Genomic DNA, 22070 nt, shown 5'->3' on the forward strand with positions numbered 1-22070 from the left:
CAAACAGCTCTCAGAGCCCCAGCCGCGGTTGGCGCTAACTCACCGAGAGGGCTCGGGGAGGGGGCGGGGCGAGGAGGTTGGCATTGTTCTTGTCCCGCCCTCACCCCCGCCCCGCCCCCGCCCCGCCCTAGATATCGCGAGAGGGCGGGCCCGCTTGGCATTAGCGTTGGCGTCGTTCCGGCGCTAGGCCGGCTTCTCTCCGCGGGCCACGGTTAGAGTGCCGGTGGCCAAGGGCTCGCGGAGGGCCGCCAGCCACGCGGCGTCGGCTAGACGCCAGAGCGTCCGAGTCGTTGTGTCGTGACAACAACTCTGGTGGCTGTCTCCGCGACAGCAGGTGCGGCTGCTTCAGCCCCAGGCGGGCTCGGCGGCTGCCTGGCGAGTTTCTGCTCGCGCCCAGCCCTTTCCTTCCTGAACTCGGCGCCAAGCAGCGACGCTGAGCCGACCGCCGGAGCAGCAGGCAATGGCGGCCTCGACGGCCTCGCACCGGCCCATCAAGGGGATCCTGAAGAACAAGAGCTCTACGACTTCCTCTATGGTGTCCTCGGCCGAACAGCCCGGCAAGAGTGTCGACGAAGAGCTGAGGTGAGAGCCGAGAGGGGCAGCCGCTCGTCCACCGGGTCAGCCTGGGAAGCCCCACCTTTCCCCCCGTGCCGTTGCAGACCCCCAGCCGGACCAACCCCAGATCCCGAGCCCGAGCGCGGCCGGCGGGCGGGGCGGTTGCGTAGTTGCGGCCCCTGCGCGGCTCAGGTCTCCCTCCGCCGGCCAGGCTTAGGGGTGGAGTGATTATAAAGAAGGCAAGAGCTATGACGTTTACTGTGTGTTTGTATGTGTGTGTTTAACATATATACATATATAATAATTTTAAAACATACATCAGGATCTTTAAGCTTTTGGAGATTGGGAATATTAAAGAATCAAATTGAAGTTGTAAAGCTTCACCTGTTAAGCAGTTATTACTTCACTTCGTATCCGAGTGTCTAAAATTCAATAATTAAAGTGTATTTTCCTGTATTGGAAATCCTTTAAGATGCAGTCGTAGACTAATAAGAGACTCCTCCGTAAAAGAGATTTCTCCGTTTTTCTAATTGCCCTTCCTCCACGGTCATTCCTTTTTAGGTGAACATTATCGAAAGAAAAGCATCGTGCCACATTCACTCCCTTGGGTCCTGGTTTGTCATTATCTCTGCATTAAAAGAAACAGACATTTCCTCAGTCTGATCTATGTTTAATGGAAAGCTACTTATTGCTAATTATTTTTGAATCTGCAACAGGAATTTGAATGCTTTCTAGTCTTTGTTCCTCCTGAAAGACATATTTAAGCTCAGAACAGTTCAGAAAGTACCAAGTTAAAATGATGCCATGATAATTTAGTTGCTTTTGCATACTCGCAAATACGTATGTGAAAAGATGTTGACCTATAGTATTGTATGTGATAGTAAATAATTGGTAACAACCCAAGGTCCATTTAGAAGGACTAGTGAAATATTAATTATAGTACATTAGTATAATGGGAAAATAGACCAGCCTTTTAAAAGAATGAAATAGATGTTAATGGCTCAGAGAAAGATACCCAAGGTGCAGTCCTCAGTAGGAAAAAAAGGATGGAAAACTGATAATATATAGTGTAAAATAAAACACTAGGTTACAAGTCATAGAGGGGCTAGCATACAAGGACTCTTACATACTGGAAATAAGGCTTAAGAAAAGTTGTTGAAATCTGTGAAGTCATAAAGCTAAAATTAGGATGTTCCCGAAAACTTTGAATATTGGAACTAGGGCACACCTGTTTAAAAAGATCATTTTAGAGCTATAAAAGGAACTACAGTTTGGTGATGGTGTTGTCTTGAGGAAAACATGAAGTAAGATCATAGCTTAGAATCGTGGCCTTTGGGGATTGGAAAGGACCTAGCAACTCTCCTACTCCTGGGTGTTTGACTCTTACATGCAATTTTCCAACCTCTGTTTGGGGTAAGCTGCTTCAGATTGGGGGTTGTAATGGGACTATAAAAAATGGAATCTTACCAGACATAGCTGTAACAGGAAGACTAAGATAGTCTAAAAACCAAACTATGGAAGGCTCTTAGATGACTTCAGGGTATTCGGCGGCAGCACTGTGGTTCTCAGTAGCATTTCAATTATTTAGTTATTCTCCAGCGTGAGCTTCTTTCTGTTTGGCTACCAAGTAGCTGCTCAGATTTTCTAATGTCTTTCCCTACTTCTGTTTATTCTCAACCTGTCTGCTGTAATTTCTGGTGGCCCCACTCTGGGTATTGGCGTCTTTATATAAATTGATTAGGATTACCTTCCAAGTCCTGCCTGGAAAGCCACTTTACTAGACTGGTTTACTTACACAGGGCTGCTCCTTCTCTAGAAGCTGCCACCAGGGCAGATTCATTTAAGAGTGGCCTTTTTCAGGGCAGTTGGCCTTGACTTGTCTAAATTAGAAGGTTATAGTCCTATCTTCAAAGGGAGTTGCCAAGCCCTAATTGATTGAGGTTTATGATGTTTGGTTCTAAGTAGTAAAAGGCATGGGTTTTTTCATGGTAAGTGTTGTATGACTATAAAAGAAATAAAGTAATTCTTTTGGTAATACAGTGTACATTGTTATTTATGTCACAGTTCATACAACCAATATTAGTGACTTTATGAGAGCGTCTTTGAACGCAAACAATGAAAGTATAGTTGAACGTATTTGAAACAAACTTTTTGTAATGTTTAACTTTAAGGACACCCAGTATTTTTCCTTTTGTTTATAAAGGACTGAAATAAATAACTCTTTCAATTACAATGCACTTAAACTTCAGAAACTAAAAAAATACAGTGTAATGGTCTATCTTTAAATGTTGGAACCAGAGTTTAAGGCAAAATAATCTCATATTAATTAATGTGAAAATGACCAGGAATTTAAGTCAGTTCTCAGTGTTCTGAGTAATTATGTTCTGTAAAGTCACCACAAACGCTGGATTAGTTCATGCTGAACTGTTAGTCCTAGAAGAAATATAAAAATAGATTACTGTAAGCTGGTGGTCACAGCATTTTCATCACCTTTTAAAAATTCGTTTGTTTAAGACACCTAATTTAATATATATTGATTCATTAACATTGAACACATGGCCAACAGCGCTATAACTCATACCTGAATGAAGAAGTTTGTCTAACACACATTTTCTCCATAAAGCACTTCACAGCTTTCCTGGGCTTAGGAGCACTAGATAGCAGTTAAGCACTGTCCTTGGGAGCCATTTTGAACAGCCAGTTCACCAAAAAAGCAAAAAACATGGCACTAAATAGGACTGTGAAAAGGACACATTTACAGTAAGAGAGCTGAAACAAGGTTTAATCTCAGCTAGGAACATGTGCATGTTCAGCTACTCAGATTTTTCCCAGTCTATGCATGTGTGAAAGAGAGAAAGCTCCTCCAGTATTGATTTTGAAGTTACAGGTAAATTTTAGCAAGTAGGCAAATTTCCAAATACAGAATCCATGAATAACCATACCTTTTATTGGTGCCTTTATCATGTGAAATACAGTGGTGGTTTCCCTTTTCTGCACAAACCACTCCCCCACCCCATCAATTGTAAGAGGGTATAACTTAATGTTTATGTAACACAAAGAGATGTTACTAAGGGGTTTTTAAGTCATAATTGAGATGTGCTATTCTGTGGTCTCTCAACTTTTTGATTGTGCATCATTTATTAGGAAAACATGAAATATGTTTCAAATATGTTTGTTTACAATTAGAGAATATGTCAAGGTTCAAAGTATACTTAAAGTGAGGTTTATATACTGCCATATTTCAAATAGTCTTCAGGACTCTGTTAATATAGTCCTTGTCAAACCATCTTTTTTTTTAATGTCACAGTGCTGTTATTTTCTTATTCTTTATACTTTGCATTGGTACTGTTATCTTCAATGAGTAGTTATTTCAGGTACCCCTTTCTGAGGGTTAGTTCAATTAAAACTGGATAGAATCCACATAAAATTAGGCATAGATAATCTCAGTACACTGTAGCACACTGCTAGTGTTAAAATACCACTAGTTAGAACACCACTATCATCCCCATTATTGTGGGATTCCCGTTCTTTCTGAATACTTTGAATATTGTAAACAACTTGTGAATGTCAGACATAACAGTTACAGTGAGTAAGTACATGTACTTCATCAAAGCAAGACATCATTGATTTTAAGATGTACCATGATTTTATGTCACAGCAAGAAAAAAAAAATGCTGCCAATTATAAGATGTCATCCATTTTAAGATGTATTTTGTTTTCAGAAATATTAAAAAGAAAAATGTGCATTTGGGATTGTTGAAAATATAATGTTAAGTGTTACTAAATTTTGTCTTATTAGAAGTGTTTAGGGTTACTGATTAGTAATGGGGCCGGACACCTGGGTTCAGATCCTGTTTACTACTTACTACGTCTGTGACTTAAACAATGAGTTATTCATTATAGTCCTGCCTAGTTTAATTATTAAATGAGTTACTAAATGTAAAATGTTTAACACAGTACTTCAAATGTTAGTCTTATTCTATGAAAAGTATAGAAACCTAATTTTCCGTACTTACAGGATTGTGTACACAGCATGCTTTGGATTCACTGTGTTTAATTCATATTCTGTAGTAGTCTTAGGTAATGTGGCAAATTCTGCTTGGAAAGATTGTGTTTAATTTCCTTTAACATAATTTTATGTAATCATACTTCAGCTTTCTCATTTTCTGCCTATAAAGGGATATTGAATATGGTCAAAGGCTCACTGACTAAAGTTTTCCAAAAGTGACTTTTATTTACTAATTGCTTATATTGTTAAGTCTTTAATTGTTCAGCCTTAAAGTATTGTACTTTATCAACCTATAGAAGTTGAATCTTCATTTAAGAAAGAACCATTTTTTGAAATGTGGGCTTAAAGTTTAACACATTGAAGTAAAATCCTGCTTCCAAACTCGGATAAAAATTAAAAAGTCGCAAGCAACAAGAAGTATGTAGGTCTTTGAGATGGATGGCATCATATGAGTTATCAACGTGAAAGTGAGAAGTGGTGACTTTTTCTGGTGCAGACTGAGGCTGCAGGGAGGCCAGTCACCCAAGAGGGAGCAGCTGAAACCAGCAGTGCTGTCACCCTCACGGCTGGTTTTCAGTGTAAGTGATTGTGCCACTGTTTTTCCTAAGTGCCATTAATGGCCCAGTGAAGGTCATAGGAATGGTTGTGGTAGTATTGGGATTAAACTCAAATTCACTCCTTGGATTTTGTTGCTCAAGTGATGTTAATTCTACCAAAATTTAAGAGATGCTAATTCCGGTATTCTTTGTCTTCTTCGCAGTTTCTCCGACTTCACTACTTTCCTCCTAAGAATTTCTAACGTTCTTTGGAGCTTGTTGTTTTATGCCCTTATTTAAATTCATGGTTTTGCAAGATATTATTTCTCTGGATCTTGCCAGTGTAAGGATTTCTTTTTCTCATAGTGTTGTGTTGAAGAAGTAGACTGAAGCTTTGGATATATAAAACTTTAATTCTCTTTATAGTAGAAAGTAAATGGCAAGCAAAGTACAAAAAATAACCCAACAAGGTGGTTCTTTATAATATGGTTTATACCTTATACATACCTTTGAGTTATATATAATGTGTTTAAACCTTCTCATAAATTTGAGTGTGTTCTTTACATTTATGTAGCTATAAACAACTCAAATTAATGAGAATGTTTCCAGCAAATAGGCAAAGGATGCAAACAGTTCACACAAGGAAAGTAAAATAAGCATTTTTTTCCATTATTTATTAGGTAATAAGCAGAGAAACCAGACATAAAGCAGTGTTTAAATATCAATTTATACCTGCTCAGGTGGGCAAAATACCCAGATACCCAGTCCTGGCAAAGTTTTAGCAATTATTTGGGGACATTACCAACAGTGCTCTCGTAAAAAAGAAAAAGGCTATGTGGCAACATAGAGTGATCTACAGAGCTCTTCAATTTAACCCAAATACGCTTGTCCCTAGTGAAGTGAAAGTGAAGTCGCTCAGTCGTGTCCGACTCTTTGTGACCCCGTGGACTGTAACCCACCAGGCTCTTCGTCCATGGGATTCTCCAGGCAAAATACTGGAGTGGATTGCCATTTCATTATCCTAAAAATATCACTGAATAGAATATGCACAAACATTTCTGCTTTAAGTAGGAAGACATTGGATTCAATCTAAACATTTAACATTAGGAGAATAGTTTATTATTGAATATTATGCATGTAATACTAAAAAGGTAAAGACTAGAAAATACAAGCAGCTTATGATAAAATACATATACTGATGTAGGAGCTGTTTTTATGTATACTATATGTACTGTTTTGTCTATACTTTTTTATATACTGTGATAGCTTGGGTATTTTTTCTTATGTTATATGGAGTGGAAAGAATATACAGAAGTCAAAATTGTTAGTGGGTTAAGGTGCTAAGGTTGTGCTTATTAAATTTTATCCTTAATTTTAGGAAAATACGTCTTATCTCCTACAGTTATTTTCTTCTATTGTTTATCTTGCAGAACAGATTTACAGCATTTGAGGGGTACCCTTGTAACTGCAAGGGCCATATTCATTCTTCTAATGATGAGAAATTTATTGTTTTTAATTAAATATTGCTAGCATTATTTATTTTTAGTGTGAGATTAGTGTGACACTTAAAGTCATTTTGTATATGTTTATTTTTAAAATATTTTATTGTAATGTAATATAGATACATCTGTCTCTGTTTCATCGACTACACTAAAGCCTTTGACTGTGTGGATCATGACAAACTGGAAAATTCTCAGAGAGATGGGAATACCAGACCATCTCACCTGTCTCCTGAGAAACCTGTATGCAGGTCAAGAAGCAACAGTTAGAACCCTGTATGGAACAACTGATTGGTTCAAGATTGAGAAAGGAGTACAACAGGGCTGTCTGCTGTCACTCTATTTAACCTATACACTGAGCACATGATGAGAAATGCTGGGCTGGATGAGTTACAGGTTGAAATCAAGATAGGTGAGAGACACATCAACAAACTCAGATACATGGATGATACCACACTAATGGCAGAAAGTGAAGAGGAACTAAAGAGCCTCTTGATGAGGGTGAAGGAGGAGAGTGAAAGAGCCAGCTTAGGACTAAATATTAAAACTAAGATCATGGCACCCAGCCCCATTACTGCATGGCAAATAGAAGGGGAAAAGGTGGAAGTAGTGACAGATTTCCTCTTCTTGGGCTCCAGAATCACTGTGGATGGTGACTGCAGCCATGGAATCAGAAGACGACTGCTTCTTGGCAGCAAAGTGAAGACAAACCTAGACAGTGTTGAAAAGCATACGGTTGTACAATAATATGAATGTACTTAATGCCACAGAACTATACACTGAAAAATGGTGAACTTTGTATTATGTATATTTTACCACAATAAAAATATGAAGGAAAAAAGTGCTTAGTCTTAAATGGGGACACTGTGGGCATTTTAGTGTAGAAAGCAAAAGAATGTAAAGTCAGGCTCACCTGCCATGAGTGGGCCCATGTAATTTTTAAGGTGACTTAGAATATGAAGAAAAGAATATGATACTAAAATTTTAAGTGTGTCATTCTTCAAGAGCATTTGAAGATCAGGTATTGGAAGATCTAGGAAAATTGAAAATATCTGCAGTAAAATGTCACCAATGTGGAACAAATATGGAAAGGATGATTTGAATCTGTGTAAAATCCACATTCTTTTTAAAGTAGTTTTAGTTTCAAGTATATAATCAAGTCATAAATTGTATATGTAACAATGTTGTTGACCTGCAGAGAGGTCGTTTTTGTCCTTTTTAATGAGTAGATAAAGGTTTGTAATTAAGGCATTATTGATCACCTTAGTAGTTGTGTAAGTTATTTTGTTGGATAGATACTAATAAATATTCATAAAACACTTAGAAAGCATTTCTAGTTTTTGTAAGTAGATTTATCTCAGGTGATCTGAATATATCATTTCTTAGCAAATTTAAAAAAATGAAAATAAAAAGATAAAATCTTAGAAAACTGAACTATAAGTTTATGTACAATCTAAATCTTCATTAATAGTATCTGAATTTAGTGAGATTTTCTCTGTAGTTTTATGTTCTGATTCTTTTGATTGTTACGGTATTGGTGGTGGTTTAGTTGCTAAGTTGTATCCAACTCTTGCAACCCCACAGACTGTAGCCTGCCAGGTTCTTCTGTCCATGGGATTCTCCAGGCAAGAATATTGGAGTGGGTTGCCATTTCCTTCTCCATTGATTGTTATGGATACTGCTAAAAAAAAAAAAATAGGCCAAGAAAAATATTCCTGTTGTGTTTTTTTCATCAAACTGTTAAAAATATATGATGGATCCAAAATCCTTAACTGTTGAGATCAAACAATGTATAAATTCCAGTTTTTGCTGTTGTTCTATAGGCTAGATGAAGATGAAACATGTCATAATAGTTTTTTATAAATGCCCAGTGAAGAATCTGAGTATTCCTGTGTATCCACAGTTTCTGTATCCTGAGATTCAACCAACTATGGATCAAAAATATTCTAGAAAAAAAAAATTTCCAGAAAATTAAAAAAAAACAAAACTTGAATTTACTATGTGCCAGCAGCTATTTATTTGCATAGTTTTTATATTGTATTTATGACTATTTATATTTATTAGGTATTATAAGTAATCTAGTAATGATATAATGTATATGGGAGGGTGTACGAGATTATCTGCAGATACTCTACCATGTTATAGAGGAGATTTGAGCATCCTTGGGTTTTGGTATCCATGTGGGTCCTGGAATCAATACCCCAAGGAACAACTGTGATGTGTTTTTAATATATGGGCACTAAGTATTCTATGAAATATTTACTTACATTTTATTATAGTTACTTACAGCATTTACCCAAGTTAGTTTCTATTCCAAGAAAGTAGATGTGAAAATAGAAATTAGCAGTCAAATAGAAATTGAAATGTGATATTTGGGTGTTTTTTGTCTTTTACTACATTAAGGAAAATTTAAAAAATTTTATTTTAGTAAAAAGTCCCAGAAGTGGGATGAAATGAACATCCTGGCGACCTATCATCCAGCAGACAAAGACTACGGTTTAATGAAGATAGACGAGCCTAGCACTCCTTACCACAGGTAGTGTTTGTGCACATCATTCCTTTTCTCAGTTGGTTTTTTTTTTTAATATTTGTTACTGGAACACTAATTAATAACCTACCTGCATATTTTTGTGTAATAGTATAAATAACATGGAACTTGATGAAATCCATTTTTTATGTTACAGTTATAGTATTAGATGTATATTTATTGCACCTCAGTCATCCCTAGCTGCTAATGATATGCTGAGATGAGTGACTTCTGCCTTCCTTAAAGTAATCTATTTGTAAAAAGGAAGATGAGAGTTGGGCTTGTTTGCTTCTTCTTAAGTAGATAGCAGGGCCTTATTCGTTCTCTTTGCAGAAAAGGGATAATTTCACAGATGGTTAACTCTTTTTTAACCCATGCAAAAAAAAAGTGGACATTACTGCTATCTCATGTCCTTATTTTTTAACTTAAATGATATTGTAGTTCATATAATTGCATTGGAATTGTTAGTTTTGAGTCTTCCCAGAATTGTTTTTAATGAATATTAAAATGATAGTGTGTGGCTGTAGTAAGTATGAAGACTAATGCACCAGTAAACATAATGGGTTTCTAAATAAGTTAGAAATACTTAATTCAGATCATGCCTAGATTGTATAGAAAAAAGATTTTCAGGACTAAATATTTATGTTTGTCACTGAAGTAAGACAACAGAAATCCAGAAGTTACTATTAAAACAGAGTTAGAGGGACTTCCCTGATGGTCCAGTGGCCAAGACTGCACTCCTAATGCAGGGGGCCCAGGTTTGATCCCTAGTCAGGGAACTAGATCTCACAACTAAGACCTGGCACAGCAAAATAAATAAATAGATAGATAAATTTAAAAAAAAAGAGTTAAATTATGTTTTAAGTCAATGGATGAAACTTTGGAAGATGAAATAAATTGATGATAGCAAAAACAGTAAAAACAAGAATAAACATGAAGATTGTGACAAAGGGAGGACATAATGAAATAGGAGTACAGATACTGAAAAGTAAATCTTGAAGGAAGAAATAGACATATCATTTATGAAAGTGATCCTCCTAATTTGCCCCTAATTACAGATGTATACTTTAAAACATATCTTGAGTTTCATTGTACCAGAATCCAAAGTCAATGCTTTCTTCCTTTTCAGTAAAGGTAGTAGAAATCCCTTATATGTGTTGCTTGGAGATACATATCCTAAAAAAAAAGATCGAACATGATTAAAAAAAACAAAACAGGTCACACAGAGTCGGACACAACTGAAGCGACTTAGCAGCAGCAGCAGCAGCCATTATTTTAAAACTGTTTATATTTAAATAATACAGATAACCATTTTTTTTGCCATTAAGTGGAGAGCAAATTTTTCATTAGAAAGTAGATTGGGAAAGCTAAATAATTTTTAAACTTCCTAGGTCTTAGTATCTAATTTTGTTATTTTACTTAACCTGTATCTGCATAGATCCTTTGTGTCTTATCTTCAGTGAAAAGAAAAGTGTTAGTTGCTCGGTCATGTCCAACTCTTTACGATACGTGGACGACACGTGGACTGTAGCCCACCAGGCTCTTTTGTCCATGGAATTCTCCAGGCAAGAATACTGAAGTGGGTGGCCATTTCTTTCTCCAGGGGATATTCCTGACTCAGGGATCAAACTGGGTCTCCTTCATTGCAGGCAGATTCTTTACTGTCTGAGCCACCAGGGAAGCCAGGTTAATGTACAAATACATATTCTAAAACCACATGGGATTTCTTTTGAATTAATTGTTCCTCCTACTGTATAGAATAATTGAAATGTTGATTTCTTTTTTTCCCAGGTGATTTGTTTTCAATATTTATTTTCATGATTGCAGTAGTTTTTTTTTTTTTTAATTATTTGGAGGCTTTTCTTGATTGGTGCTATACTTTTAAGTATTTGCATCGAATAGAAACAATTTAAAATTAAACTTCAAAGATGACAACAGAGCCATAAATATATTGATACTCTGGTCAGTAGCATTATGTTCTCTACCTTGTTTCCTGCTTAAAAAATTATAGTTCAAGTATTAATTTATAGTGTGTTTGTCATCTTAGTATGGTAGCTGATGATGAAGATGCATTGAGTGATTCAGAAACCACTGAAGCCCTGACCCCAGATATCTTAGCTCGGAAGTAAGTATTGATAACTATAAAGCATATTTCACAACTGTAAAGCTGTGTTTAATTTTGCAGAGTTAAAGACATTTTACTTTACTTGTACAAGTGTAAATAAAAAGCATGTGCTAAATGAATTAAGTTTCATCTAGATTTTTCATAGCAACCTGTATAGTCTTATTTCTAGGTTAAAATCAAAGTATGTAGATGAGTACCAGAAGCTGGTATACAGATTCCCTATGTTGATTGCCTGCATAGAGATTTTTTTTTTTTTTTTAGTATCCTGCTACCTGGGTATTAAATATACAAGTGAGATAGGTAAAAATAAGTTGAATTCCTAAAAAAGTTCTGTTCCTTTGCTGTTCATAGATTTGTCTCCACTTTTCTTGTTTATTGTTTTCTATACCTATTACCATTCTCTGGCTTTTTTTTCCCCCTCATCAGGTTATGGCTAGCATACTAATATTCTTTAGATGCTTTTATGAGACTCAAAAGTTGAATAAGACACTCAACTAATATAAGACAGTCATAATGTTGATTTCTTTGTAAATTATTATTATATAGATTAACTGCTGCTGCTGCTGAAAGCTTGGAACCAAAGTATCGAGTTCGTGAACAAGAAAGCAGTGGAGATGAGGATAGTGACCTCTCACCTGAAGAACGAGGTAGTTTCTTTCTTTAACTCAGATTCTACTCATGTGGGTTTATTGTATGTCAGCTTTGTCCCCCCTCATTTCAAGAAAATATTGCCATCTCTGAAGTGACTACAAGTGTTCCTTTCTTTGTAGTAAGCATCTATACTAGGTAGATGCTCAGTAAATGTTTATTAAATTAATGTGTTTAGAGTCATTGAGTATTTGGATAATCTTAAAGTGGATCGCAGTAAGAGCTAATTGCTTGTAGTTTTTTCTGTATTAAGACAGTGGTGGGAGAAGGAAATGGCAACCCACTCCAGTGGTCTTGCCTGGAGAATCCCAGGGACGGTGGAGCCTGATGGGCTGCCGTCTACGGGGTCTCTCAGAGTCAGACACGACTGAAACGACTTAGCAGCAGCAGCAAGGGAAGATCCTAGCTGAGTGAAATTAGAGAGCTTAGAGTTTGTTAACTAAACCAGCCTCTATTTTCAAAAAATTAATTTTTGTTTGTTTGTTTCTAACAAATGATTCTCTTGGAATGCCAGTTGTCATCTTCCAAGATAGCTCAGATGAATCTCTGTAATAAATCATCCCGTAAACAAACAAACAAACAAAAAGACAGTGGTGAAGTTTACCAGATGAATCAGACTTGAAGTAAAGATTTTTTATTAGGTCCCATTGAACAAAAAGAACAGTAATGTCATAGGAAAGGAGATAAAAATAGTCCAGTCAACATTGATGAAAAAGGCTCTTTTAGTCCCTATGGTGCATACACAGTTAAGCATTGCTACCTATTCATGTTCCTGCTTTTACAAGTATTAGTGCTTATCTGTGGAGGTAAGGAAAGAAGAAAGCTGTTTCACTTTGTTGCTTTTAGTAGTTTTGAAGCATGTGAATGTGTGACCTCAAGAATTAAAAATTGCATATATAATTTGTTTTCAATTATTCTTAAAAGGGAAACCAAGCCTATGTTAGGGTGAAAGGATGCATGAAAAAAGAAAAAAAAACTTAAAAAAAGAAAGATTATTACTTGAAGCCTTGAAATGTGGAAACTATCTGTACTGTAAAGAAATTTAGAAACTCTAGAATTAAGATTGCAAATATTTGCTAGTTAGCTGTCAGGATTTTTGTCATGCAGCTACAAAGGTAAAATTGGCTATTCCCTCCTATTGTATATAGAATGTAGTTTATTGAACTAAACAATCTGAGCCAAAAAAATAAAAACCAACAGCAACAGTCTGAGCCTAATTGCTATACAAGAGAGAAATCTTATATACAGTGTGATCTCAGGTTGTATTATATTGATGATACTATCTATCTTCTGCCCTTGGTGACTTCCTATTTTCTGAAAATATACCCCATGAGGCCCTTGAAAAGAGTTTTCAGATAGAAATTGTTCCTTGAGCTTGCTAATTCCTTATTCTCTGAAAACATGATGTATTGAGAACCAAGTTTTTTTATTCAGTCACCAGTTTTCATTAAGGAATTTCCCCCTCAAATTGTAGTTCCATGAGTTAACCAGCAGGGGGGACCATTTTACTAGTTACAGTTTTCACAAGTTTTTCATGTTCCCAGTAGTAGTATTACTGATACAGGTGTTTTTAATGCTTTTAAACAAATTATGTGTCTGAACATCCTTGTTTATTGAAAACATTCTCAGAAGATTTTATCTTGTAACTAGTTGCATAACAATTAAAATATTGGCTATAGAATCAGATAAATCAAAGTTTATACTCCAGGTATGTCGCTTATCTAATTTGCTTAATTTCTCTGACCCTCAGAAATGATCCTCATTTCTAAATTGGAGGCTTTAAAATATTTAGATTCATTAAATGAAATAAAGAATTTAAAGCACTTAGCACTGGATCTGACATATTGTTGCTGCTGCTAAGTCTGCTGCTAAGTCGCTTCAGTCGTGTCTGACTCTGTGCGACCCCATAGACGGCTGCCCACCAGGCTCCCCCATCCGTGGGATTCTCCAAGCAAGAACACAGGAAATACTAGATTTTAATAACTTAAAATAATTGGTATATTCTGCATTATATTTTGGAAAACAATAAAGGAAAGTATAAAAAGGATAATTTACTTGCCAGGTTCAGTGGATATAGTTGATTATCATTATAGCCGAGCCTGAAACCTTAAAATTTTTGTTTTGTACTCTTTTGTATTATGTTGCTCTGCCATACAAAGATTATAAGTAAAATTAATACTCAAAGAAGGTTGAGACCACTTGTGTTAGCAGCTTTCTATAGAATGAATACATAAATCATGTAATAAATTTTGAGTATTCCAAAATGAAAAATATCTCTAACAAGCGAAACCCAAGTTTAATATCTCTTAGAATTATGCATAGTTGACCCTTGAACAACATGGGTTTGTTCTGTGCAGGTCCAATTATACTAAACACCTATTACAGCAGTAGACAATCTGGTTGAATGCACAGATGCAAAACTGCAAATATGAAGGGACAACTGTAAGGTTAAATGTGGATTTCAACTGTGATGAGAGTAGGTGCTCCTGACCCCCATATTTTTCAAGGGTTACCTGTATATTACATCATAAAAAAACAATGAAAATACAAAGGGGGAAATCAGAAACCTTTGACCAAGGGGATTAAGTTATAACTCATTACTTAATAACCTTTTAAAATTATGTAGTAAATCTGCTATGTATGTGGCAGAATTTTACTGTATCTTCATATACTTTATTGTCTAAATTCTGGATCATTTTAAGAGCAAAAGAGTCACTGTTATAGTTCCACTAGACAATAGGCATAAACTGAGCTTCCTGGGATGTGGCCATTCTAACTATATAGTGAGAAAACAACATATGCAACAAAATATAATTCATCTTTATAAAATACACATTTTTAGAAAAAAGTCAAATTATAAAATGTTAGTGATTATTTAAGGAAATGGATGTTTTAAGATTGTACTATTAAAAAAAATTTTTTTTTCCAAGTTACATTAAAGAGAACGTGTATTACTTTGTACTGAGAAAAAGTCTTATCTTTTTAGTAAATATATCTGGTAACGGAGGCAGTTAGAACCAATTTTTGTTGTTTTTTTAGTATTGGCTTTTACATTGTCTGAAATTCATCACTAAAAATTTAGTCATAAGGATTTGGTCTTTTATTGATTTTTTTTTTAAATTTTACTTTCTTTTAAAATATGATACTCTCAGAGAGTAAAATCAGAAAAGTGACTTAGAAAAGAAGGAAAGATGCCTGGCAAGATCTTGGTAATTTGAAACAAATGTTTATGGGATGATAAGATGGATATTGATTTCAGAACTTTCCTCTCCCAACCCAAATAGAGGCTGAAAAGTATTTGATCAGTAGTGACATGAACTGTAAATACCTGTTTTTAAGACATAAATAAGTGTAGATGATAAAAACTTGGAGTGACTTGCCTGATGGTCCAGTGGTTAAGACTCCATGCTTCCACTGTAGGAGTTGAAGAGAGGGAATTAGAGGACATTTAGAAAGTACTTTGAATAGCCTTATTTAAAGAGGTTTCTCTTACGCTTTTTTGGCACTAAAATACATTTATGAATACGCTAATAAACCTATGGTGAGTGAGTTTTAATGCTCTTTACAAAATGAACAGTGGCAATTTTATGTCAACCCCTTTTTTGTTTTTTAATTTACAGGTCTAAGAAATTATAAAATATTTCTTGATAAACAATAGATCTTTAAAGTCCTATCTATTGATAAAATATGGTTGGTTGTGTTGATTTACAGCTATTTTTATGCTTCTGTGATGACTTCATGGACAATAAGCACTTTTAAAAGGAAGTTTTTCTTAATTGTAAAAATAGAAAATTTGAGAATACTAAAATCACCCCATAATTCCTTGATCCAGAATTAATGACTGTTAATTGCAGAGTCTTATTTTGTATGTGTGTATATGCACATGTGCATTCATGCAGCCTTTGTACATAGTATACGTATATGATATTATAGTTTTCCTTTATCCCATTCAACTCTGGAGAAGTTTCCTGTATCTTTAAGTTTCCTTCACAAATAAAACTACAAAAAGCTCTTAGTCTTCCATTAAGATGGACACACGAACCATCTAAGGTAAAGGTTGGTAAACTTTTTCTGTAAAGAGCCAGACAGTAAATATTTTAGATTTTGAGGGCCATATGGTCTCTAGTGCAGCTACTCAACTCTGCTACTGAATACAAAAGTATATTTAAGCATTACAAAACAAATGAGTGTGACTGTGTTCCAATAATATCAGTACTTTACTTACCAAATAGACACAGGCTGTAGTTTGCCAGTCTTTGAGCTAAAGACTTCCTGTGCCTACTTTTTTTTTTTTTTTTAATCTTGTAGAAAAAAAGCGACAGTTTGAAATGAAAAGGAAGCTTCACTACAATGAAGGACTGAATATTAAGTTAGCTAGACAATTAATCTCAAAAGACCTAAATGATGAGGAGGAGGATGAAGAAATGTCAGAGACTGCAGCTGGAGAAAGCATGAATATGGAAGAATCAAGTCAAGGTTAGATGTTTTGGAAGTATCACTGAGACACTTGTGATCGTTTGTGCCTAAGTAATATATTTTATTTTGCTTGAAACTTCGAAGAAGCTCAGAAAATTTTGCTAGAATTTACTTTTTATGCCAAAGGGTAGAAAACTTCAACCCCTATGGGCCAGTTTGAAAATAATGTTTTTATGCTCAAGTTGTCTTAAGTACATAGGTTGTGCCGTATGTCTATGTTGTTTGGTCTACTGGCTTTAAGCAGTGATGTCTATCTTCATATTAAGATATACTTTATTTTTAATGTTTCAGATCATATTTTATTTGTTGTAACAATGTCAGTTAAAACTTTTAAAAGAAACAGGTTTTTAACATGGAAGATCTGTTTTGACATCCCTTCAGGTATAAAGTATGTCATATCCTTCCAGTGTTGACTCTTGACTGTTGGGTTGACAAGTTATTGGCCAGTTTTTGTTCAAGTCTCAAACAACCTGCTCCTGCAGCCTACCAACTCTTGATCAATCATAGGAAATCTGTTTTTATTTTTAATAAACTTATTCTGGCATTCAACAAAGGTGAATCTTCTATACCATTAATGCAGATTTTATGCCCATCTGCCTATTCTGTACTGCAGACTGGTACTTTTGAGTGAAGACGTAACTTACTTTTATGTGTTGTGCCTTAGATGGTTAAGTCTTAAGAAAGTAAATAATTATTATATTATGGTTTTGGTGAGCATATGAAATGTAAGTGATTTTTATGGAAGAACCCGATGACTGTGTCTCATTATAACATCAAGATTACAGTATTTTTTTGTTACTCCATGTTATGCTTTTGCTTTTCAGTTTGTTTCCTTTCAATTAGCACTGCCTTTTGATTTTATTCACCATATTCTGTTCAGCTTGTATTTAACGTGAACAAACTCTTACCTTGAGTGATTATTGAATCTATATGTTTCTCTTTACTCTCTTTTTAAATTTATTATCTATTTTTAGGTGACCTGTATCTATATCTTGGTGATTTCTTTTGTTGTATTCAGCATAAACATTTCTTTGGTTATAACTTTTCATCAATTTCTACGCCCACTTTCAATATCCATTTGTAGCAGCTCTAACAGAGCACTGGGAATACCCCTCATTTGCTATTGGAAATTTGTGCTGGCACTGCTGTGTCAAAGGTTAAAGGGATTTCTTTTTTAAGCCACAGCTTTTGAAAAATAACTTTGGCCTTTGTCTGTGGTATATTTAAGGAAATATTTTGCCATTTTTATATTGTAAATGCAAATCTTCTATAACTTTGAATATTTGAGTTGTCATAAACTCTTAGCTTTCCATTTGTGACTTACTCACAGAAGTGTTCAGTGTGAAACCTGTTTGTTCTACCACTAAGCAGATACACCTATTCTGCTCTTTATTACAGGGTATACAGATTCGTTGATATTGTTCAGTCTGCATGAACTATGTCTTGTTTTTTAGATTTTTTTTCTATTTATTTATCATCTGTAGCAGTGGAAGGGAACTTTAGCTCAGGTGGTTCCAAGTTTGGCAATACTCAACAAACAAATGATATTGCTATTTTTTCTTATATCATTGCAGGATCTGCTACAAGTGACCAACTGCAAAACAAATCACAGAGTTCATAGAAGAGATTTTTTTCAACACAGTAATTGTCAAATACAAACTCTGTTACGATAATATACTGCTTCTTGTTCTCTACAATTCATGACTTAAGTACCAAAATACGTACCAGTTATTATATATTGCCAAGAATTAAATAACTTAAGAGACTAATTAGACTTAAAATGCCTAATTGATACATATATTCTTGTGCCTAGTACTTCACCACAAATACAGCATAATGTCATCCAAAACTACGTTACTTTTGTAAGAACACTGGTTAATTTGTATAAGATATATAGCTTTTTATGCTTTAGAAATTAATATCTTTTGGGGAGGGAGAGGGGATCTAATTTATTTTCTTCACTTCTAGATGTGATAGCTCTTATAAAAGGTTGGGTTTTTAAAAAATCAAGATCCAGTTAGAACAGCAGATCATATAGGCTGATAAATATATTCAGTCTGAAAAGTATTTTAACAACGTGTCTTCAACTTGTCTGTTTAATTGAAAAGGAGTATGTTATGAGTTACTGTTGCATTTTCTGGCATACTACCTTTAAAATTCCTGTTGAGTTTCTTTTATGTTTACAAGGAAAGGATTAAATTTTTTCTCATCAAAACTAGGTTTTTTCCATAAATAAATTGTCAGGTTAAATTTGCACTAATGTCTGCTCTGACTTTTTTGTACACTCCATGGGCAGACTTCAGATCAGTCTTTCAATAAATATAATTCTAATATAGTTTCAGCATTCCCTTTATATACATGTGTTAAACTCCTGCCTTTGTCTCTTACTCCTTTCCACACATACGCACAGATTCTTTACCTTTATGATGGATCATAAAGATTGTCATGACATTGGAAACTTTTCCTTTTCTCACATACTCTGTCATTTGCTGCAACAATGAAAATCTTACTTTGACTATTAATGCCTATTCATTCTTCTAATACATGGAGAAAATGAATAGCATCGGTACTAGACAGGAAATACAATTCAGCTGCAGAATTTTCTACATGTCTCTGACTTACAGCTTGCTAATTAAAGTGCTATTATTAGTTTATTGTTTGACTTACTTAGACCTTAGAAAACAACCGAGGTTTTTTTGCATGATGAGAGAATTGTGTGTAACCAGTGATATGATAGTTCCTGAATGTATAAACAGAATTCTGAACACTTTTTAATTTAAAAGCTTAAAATAGTTCCTGCTTTAAGGAAATATGATAATGTATACTATGACAAATGTTCTTTATTCTTCTAACACAATAAGATTTGGACTTTTTCCCCCTAAAATGAAGTGCAGTTCCTGTGTATCTTAGATTACATTTCTAGTCAATTATTTGTATTTTAATTTTTTGTTAGTACCTAAAGAATCCATTATATGAGCAGACTTTTTAAGTAATTTCTGTATATTGTATATTTGAATTGGCTTTTATTGAGCAGCTTATCTTCCACTTGCAAGCTTATGGAAATATCAAATGTCAAAATAAGTAAAAAGTGGGAGAATTATTTACTGTTAGAAGAATGTTTTTATTAGTTTGGATGTCTTCTTTTTTAATGGAATCTAATCAGTACTTCTGAACTGCAGGTATAGTGCTCTAACTAAAACATAAGCTAGTAGTCCCACTGATCGATAAACTAGACAGTGTTTATCCCTACTTTCTGAATTTAGAATATTGAGGTATTCTCTGTTTAAACTTGTCTGGGGGTATTTAAGCTTATACATATATGTGTACATATGTTCATACACACAGATCTCTGTTTTTGGTTTTCTCATTTCAAGTTCTTAGGAAGTATTCATGTGCTCTTTATTTGTAGAAATAGCTGCTATACAGTGAAGAACAGGTAGGAACTTTAACAACTGATCTTTGGTGTTTTCTACAAATTATTTGTTGAAACTTCAATCACAGGCAAACTTGCATTTCTGGTTTCCGGAAATAGATAGTTATCTCAGAGGAATAAGACATGGCAAATAGCATGCTCAGTAGAATTTTAGGTAATCGAATGTGACTGAGTAAAATTGTTATCATTGTCATGAGTTTCTAATTGATGTGGTATTGAACTATACAAAAAATGAACCTTTATGACTCAAGTTATATTTTCCTTTGGAGAAAGTTATCTGTCAGTGTTCAGTTCTAGCCAAAGTAGATTTTACTTTCAGTTTTTTAATCAGTATCTCTTCTTTGCTTAACTCTTGATGTCATCTTTTCTGTGTATTCATTTTTCAGTCTGAAATTCAGCAGTGATGCTCTTTAAAAACTGAGACATAAAATGGTATAAATGGATTGTTAAAAATAACTTCAAATTGAAGATTAAAGCAAAGTGCCATTTTTCCCTAGACTTTCATTTTGTTTACATTTTTTCCTCTTAACATTAGTACACTGAACATATTGTAATAAAATACGGTCATATGACAATTGCTTGTGTGTGGATTTTCTTTTCTTCCTACCCAGGTCTTGTGTTGTGGATACCAGAAGAGGGTCTTGGACTACACTGTGAAAGTGATTTGTTTAGTTGCCCAGCATTGTGCTTGGTGTCTTAAGATACAATCCTCCAAACAACCACGCAGAGCAGATATCTTACTAAGTGAGGAAAATATTCTTGGCCAAGTTCTTTGGTTTCAGTGTTTCATACATGCCAAATGACAGGATATAACTAAATTTCGTACTCTCTATTCATGCCTTTTTAGGTGTAGAAATTCCTTCATTTTTGAAGTTGTACCTTACAAGTAAACTTCATTTGGATTTTTGATACACGTCGTGTGCTTTAGGAGTAACATTTTTCAAGTGTTTAGTTTGAGTTTTTATATTTAATCTGAAGAAATTTGGAAATTTTATTTGAGGTTTACACACCATTTAGGAAAAATCTTAAAGTACAGTTATACAGTGGCGGGAGATGTGCAAATGCATGTGATTAGGTTGTGTTCCACAAGTTTGTTTCTAAACAGGATGTTTCAAACACAAAGCATGATTTTTTTTCATAGACTCTGTTACAAAGTAAGTACCAAGCTAGCCTGTATAAACATATGCCTAAAACAGCATTTTTCAGTGTGTTCCATGAAAAGGATTCTGTGAGCCAAATATGCTTTGCACTTGCTGTACGCTTTATTCCCCTACCCCCCAGACTTACAATAATGCATCTCATCATATTAAAAGAGTCTGAGACATCCTGCTTAAGGAACCTGTTTAAAATTTGATTTAACTTAGTGTTTTTTAAAAACATTTCACAACCACCCCAAGTTCCCTTTTCCTTCAAGTAGCATCCCAGATAGGAGTAAAGAAATCAGCTAGAGCCTCTAATACATGAAAATTGAACTTATTCCTAAAAGAAGAGACCAGTGTATCATTGATAGAGGGAAGACATGGTAGCAATAACTGCATATTATGGATTGTATGTAATTTGCCAGGCATAAGACTTAATTTTTAGTAACTTATGCAAGAAACTATAGAATACATGTCCAGGACAGATGAGGGTGTGGTTGATGTGGTTGGTTATATGCTGTTGTGGTTTAGTATTGATATGACTTGCTGAAAGACTTGGTGCTTTAAGCAGATTTCCTGAATGCCTTGTCCTCCCCGTCAGCTCACATAACTGGTTGACAGGAACACATCTGCTACTCACTGGGAAAATAAAAGAGCAAATAGCAAGTGTGTCTGGTCTGTGGCTCACACCCCTAAGCCTTGGTTAGCTTCTGTAGTGTTTAGGGGGAGAGGTGTTAGGGGTTTTTGGCTCCTACACTTCAAATTTGGGGTTGACTCATCTAGTTTTTTATTTGAGGAATTATTTGGGGGAGGTAATGCTGAGAAAGGAGGTAAGTGAGGGTGGATTTGGCAAGTGTTTAGTCATGATTTTATCTCAACTGCCCAACCTGAAATTTTTAGTAAGTCTGCCAAGCGAGTGTGTTGCATTTCAGTTCTATTACCAATGGAAATTAATTGGAATTGGAAGAAAACTATACATTTTTTGTTCTTTGTTTGATTCCTTTGGATTGATGACTGTTGAATAGAAATAGAAGAGGATTGTACAGGCTGATCTTTGGCGTCTTAACATTATTTGACCTCACTTTTTAGGCAAGGGATTATAAGCAACTTTGCAGTATGCCTT

The 22070-nt window shown here is 35.0% G+C and overlaps 1 protein-coding gene across 1 annotated transcript; it reads left to right on the top strand.

Moving 5' to 3' along the window:
- The first annotated feature begins 146 nt into the window (after positions 1 to 146).
- Positions 147 to 20383, top strand: PPP1R2 (protein phosphatase 1 regulatory inhibitor subunit 2). The gene is made up of 6 exons (XM_005897837.3): positions 147 to 582; positions 9028 to 9135; positions 11174 to 11251; positions 11798 to 11898; positions 16208 to 16375; positions 17950 to 20383. Exons 1-6 carry the CDS (start codon positions 461 to 463, stop codon positions 17994 to 17996), a joined length of 624 nt encoding a protein of 207 aa, XP_005897899.1. The 5' UTR covers positions 147 to 460; the 3' UTR covers positions 17997 to 20383.
- Positions 20384 to 22070: the final 1687 nt, after the last annotated feature.

Source organism: Bos mutus, chromosome 1, assembly GCF_027580195.1.
Source record: "Bos mutus isolate GX-2022 chromosome 1, NWIPB_WYAK_1.1, whole genome shotgun sequence".
Taxonomy (NCBI): domain Eukaryota; kingdom Metazoa; phylum Chordata; class Mammalia; order Artiodactyla; family Bovidae; genus Bos; species Bos mutus.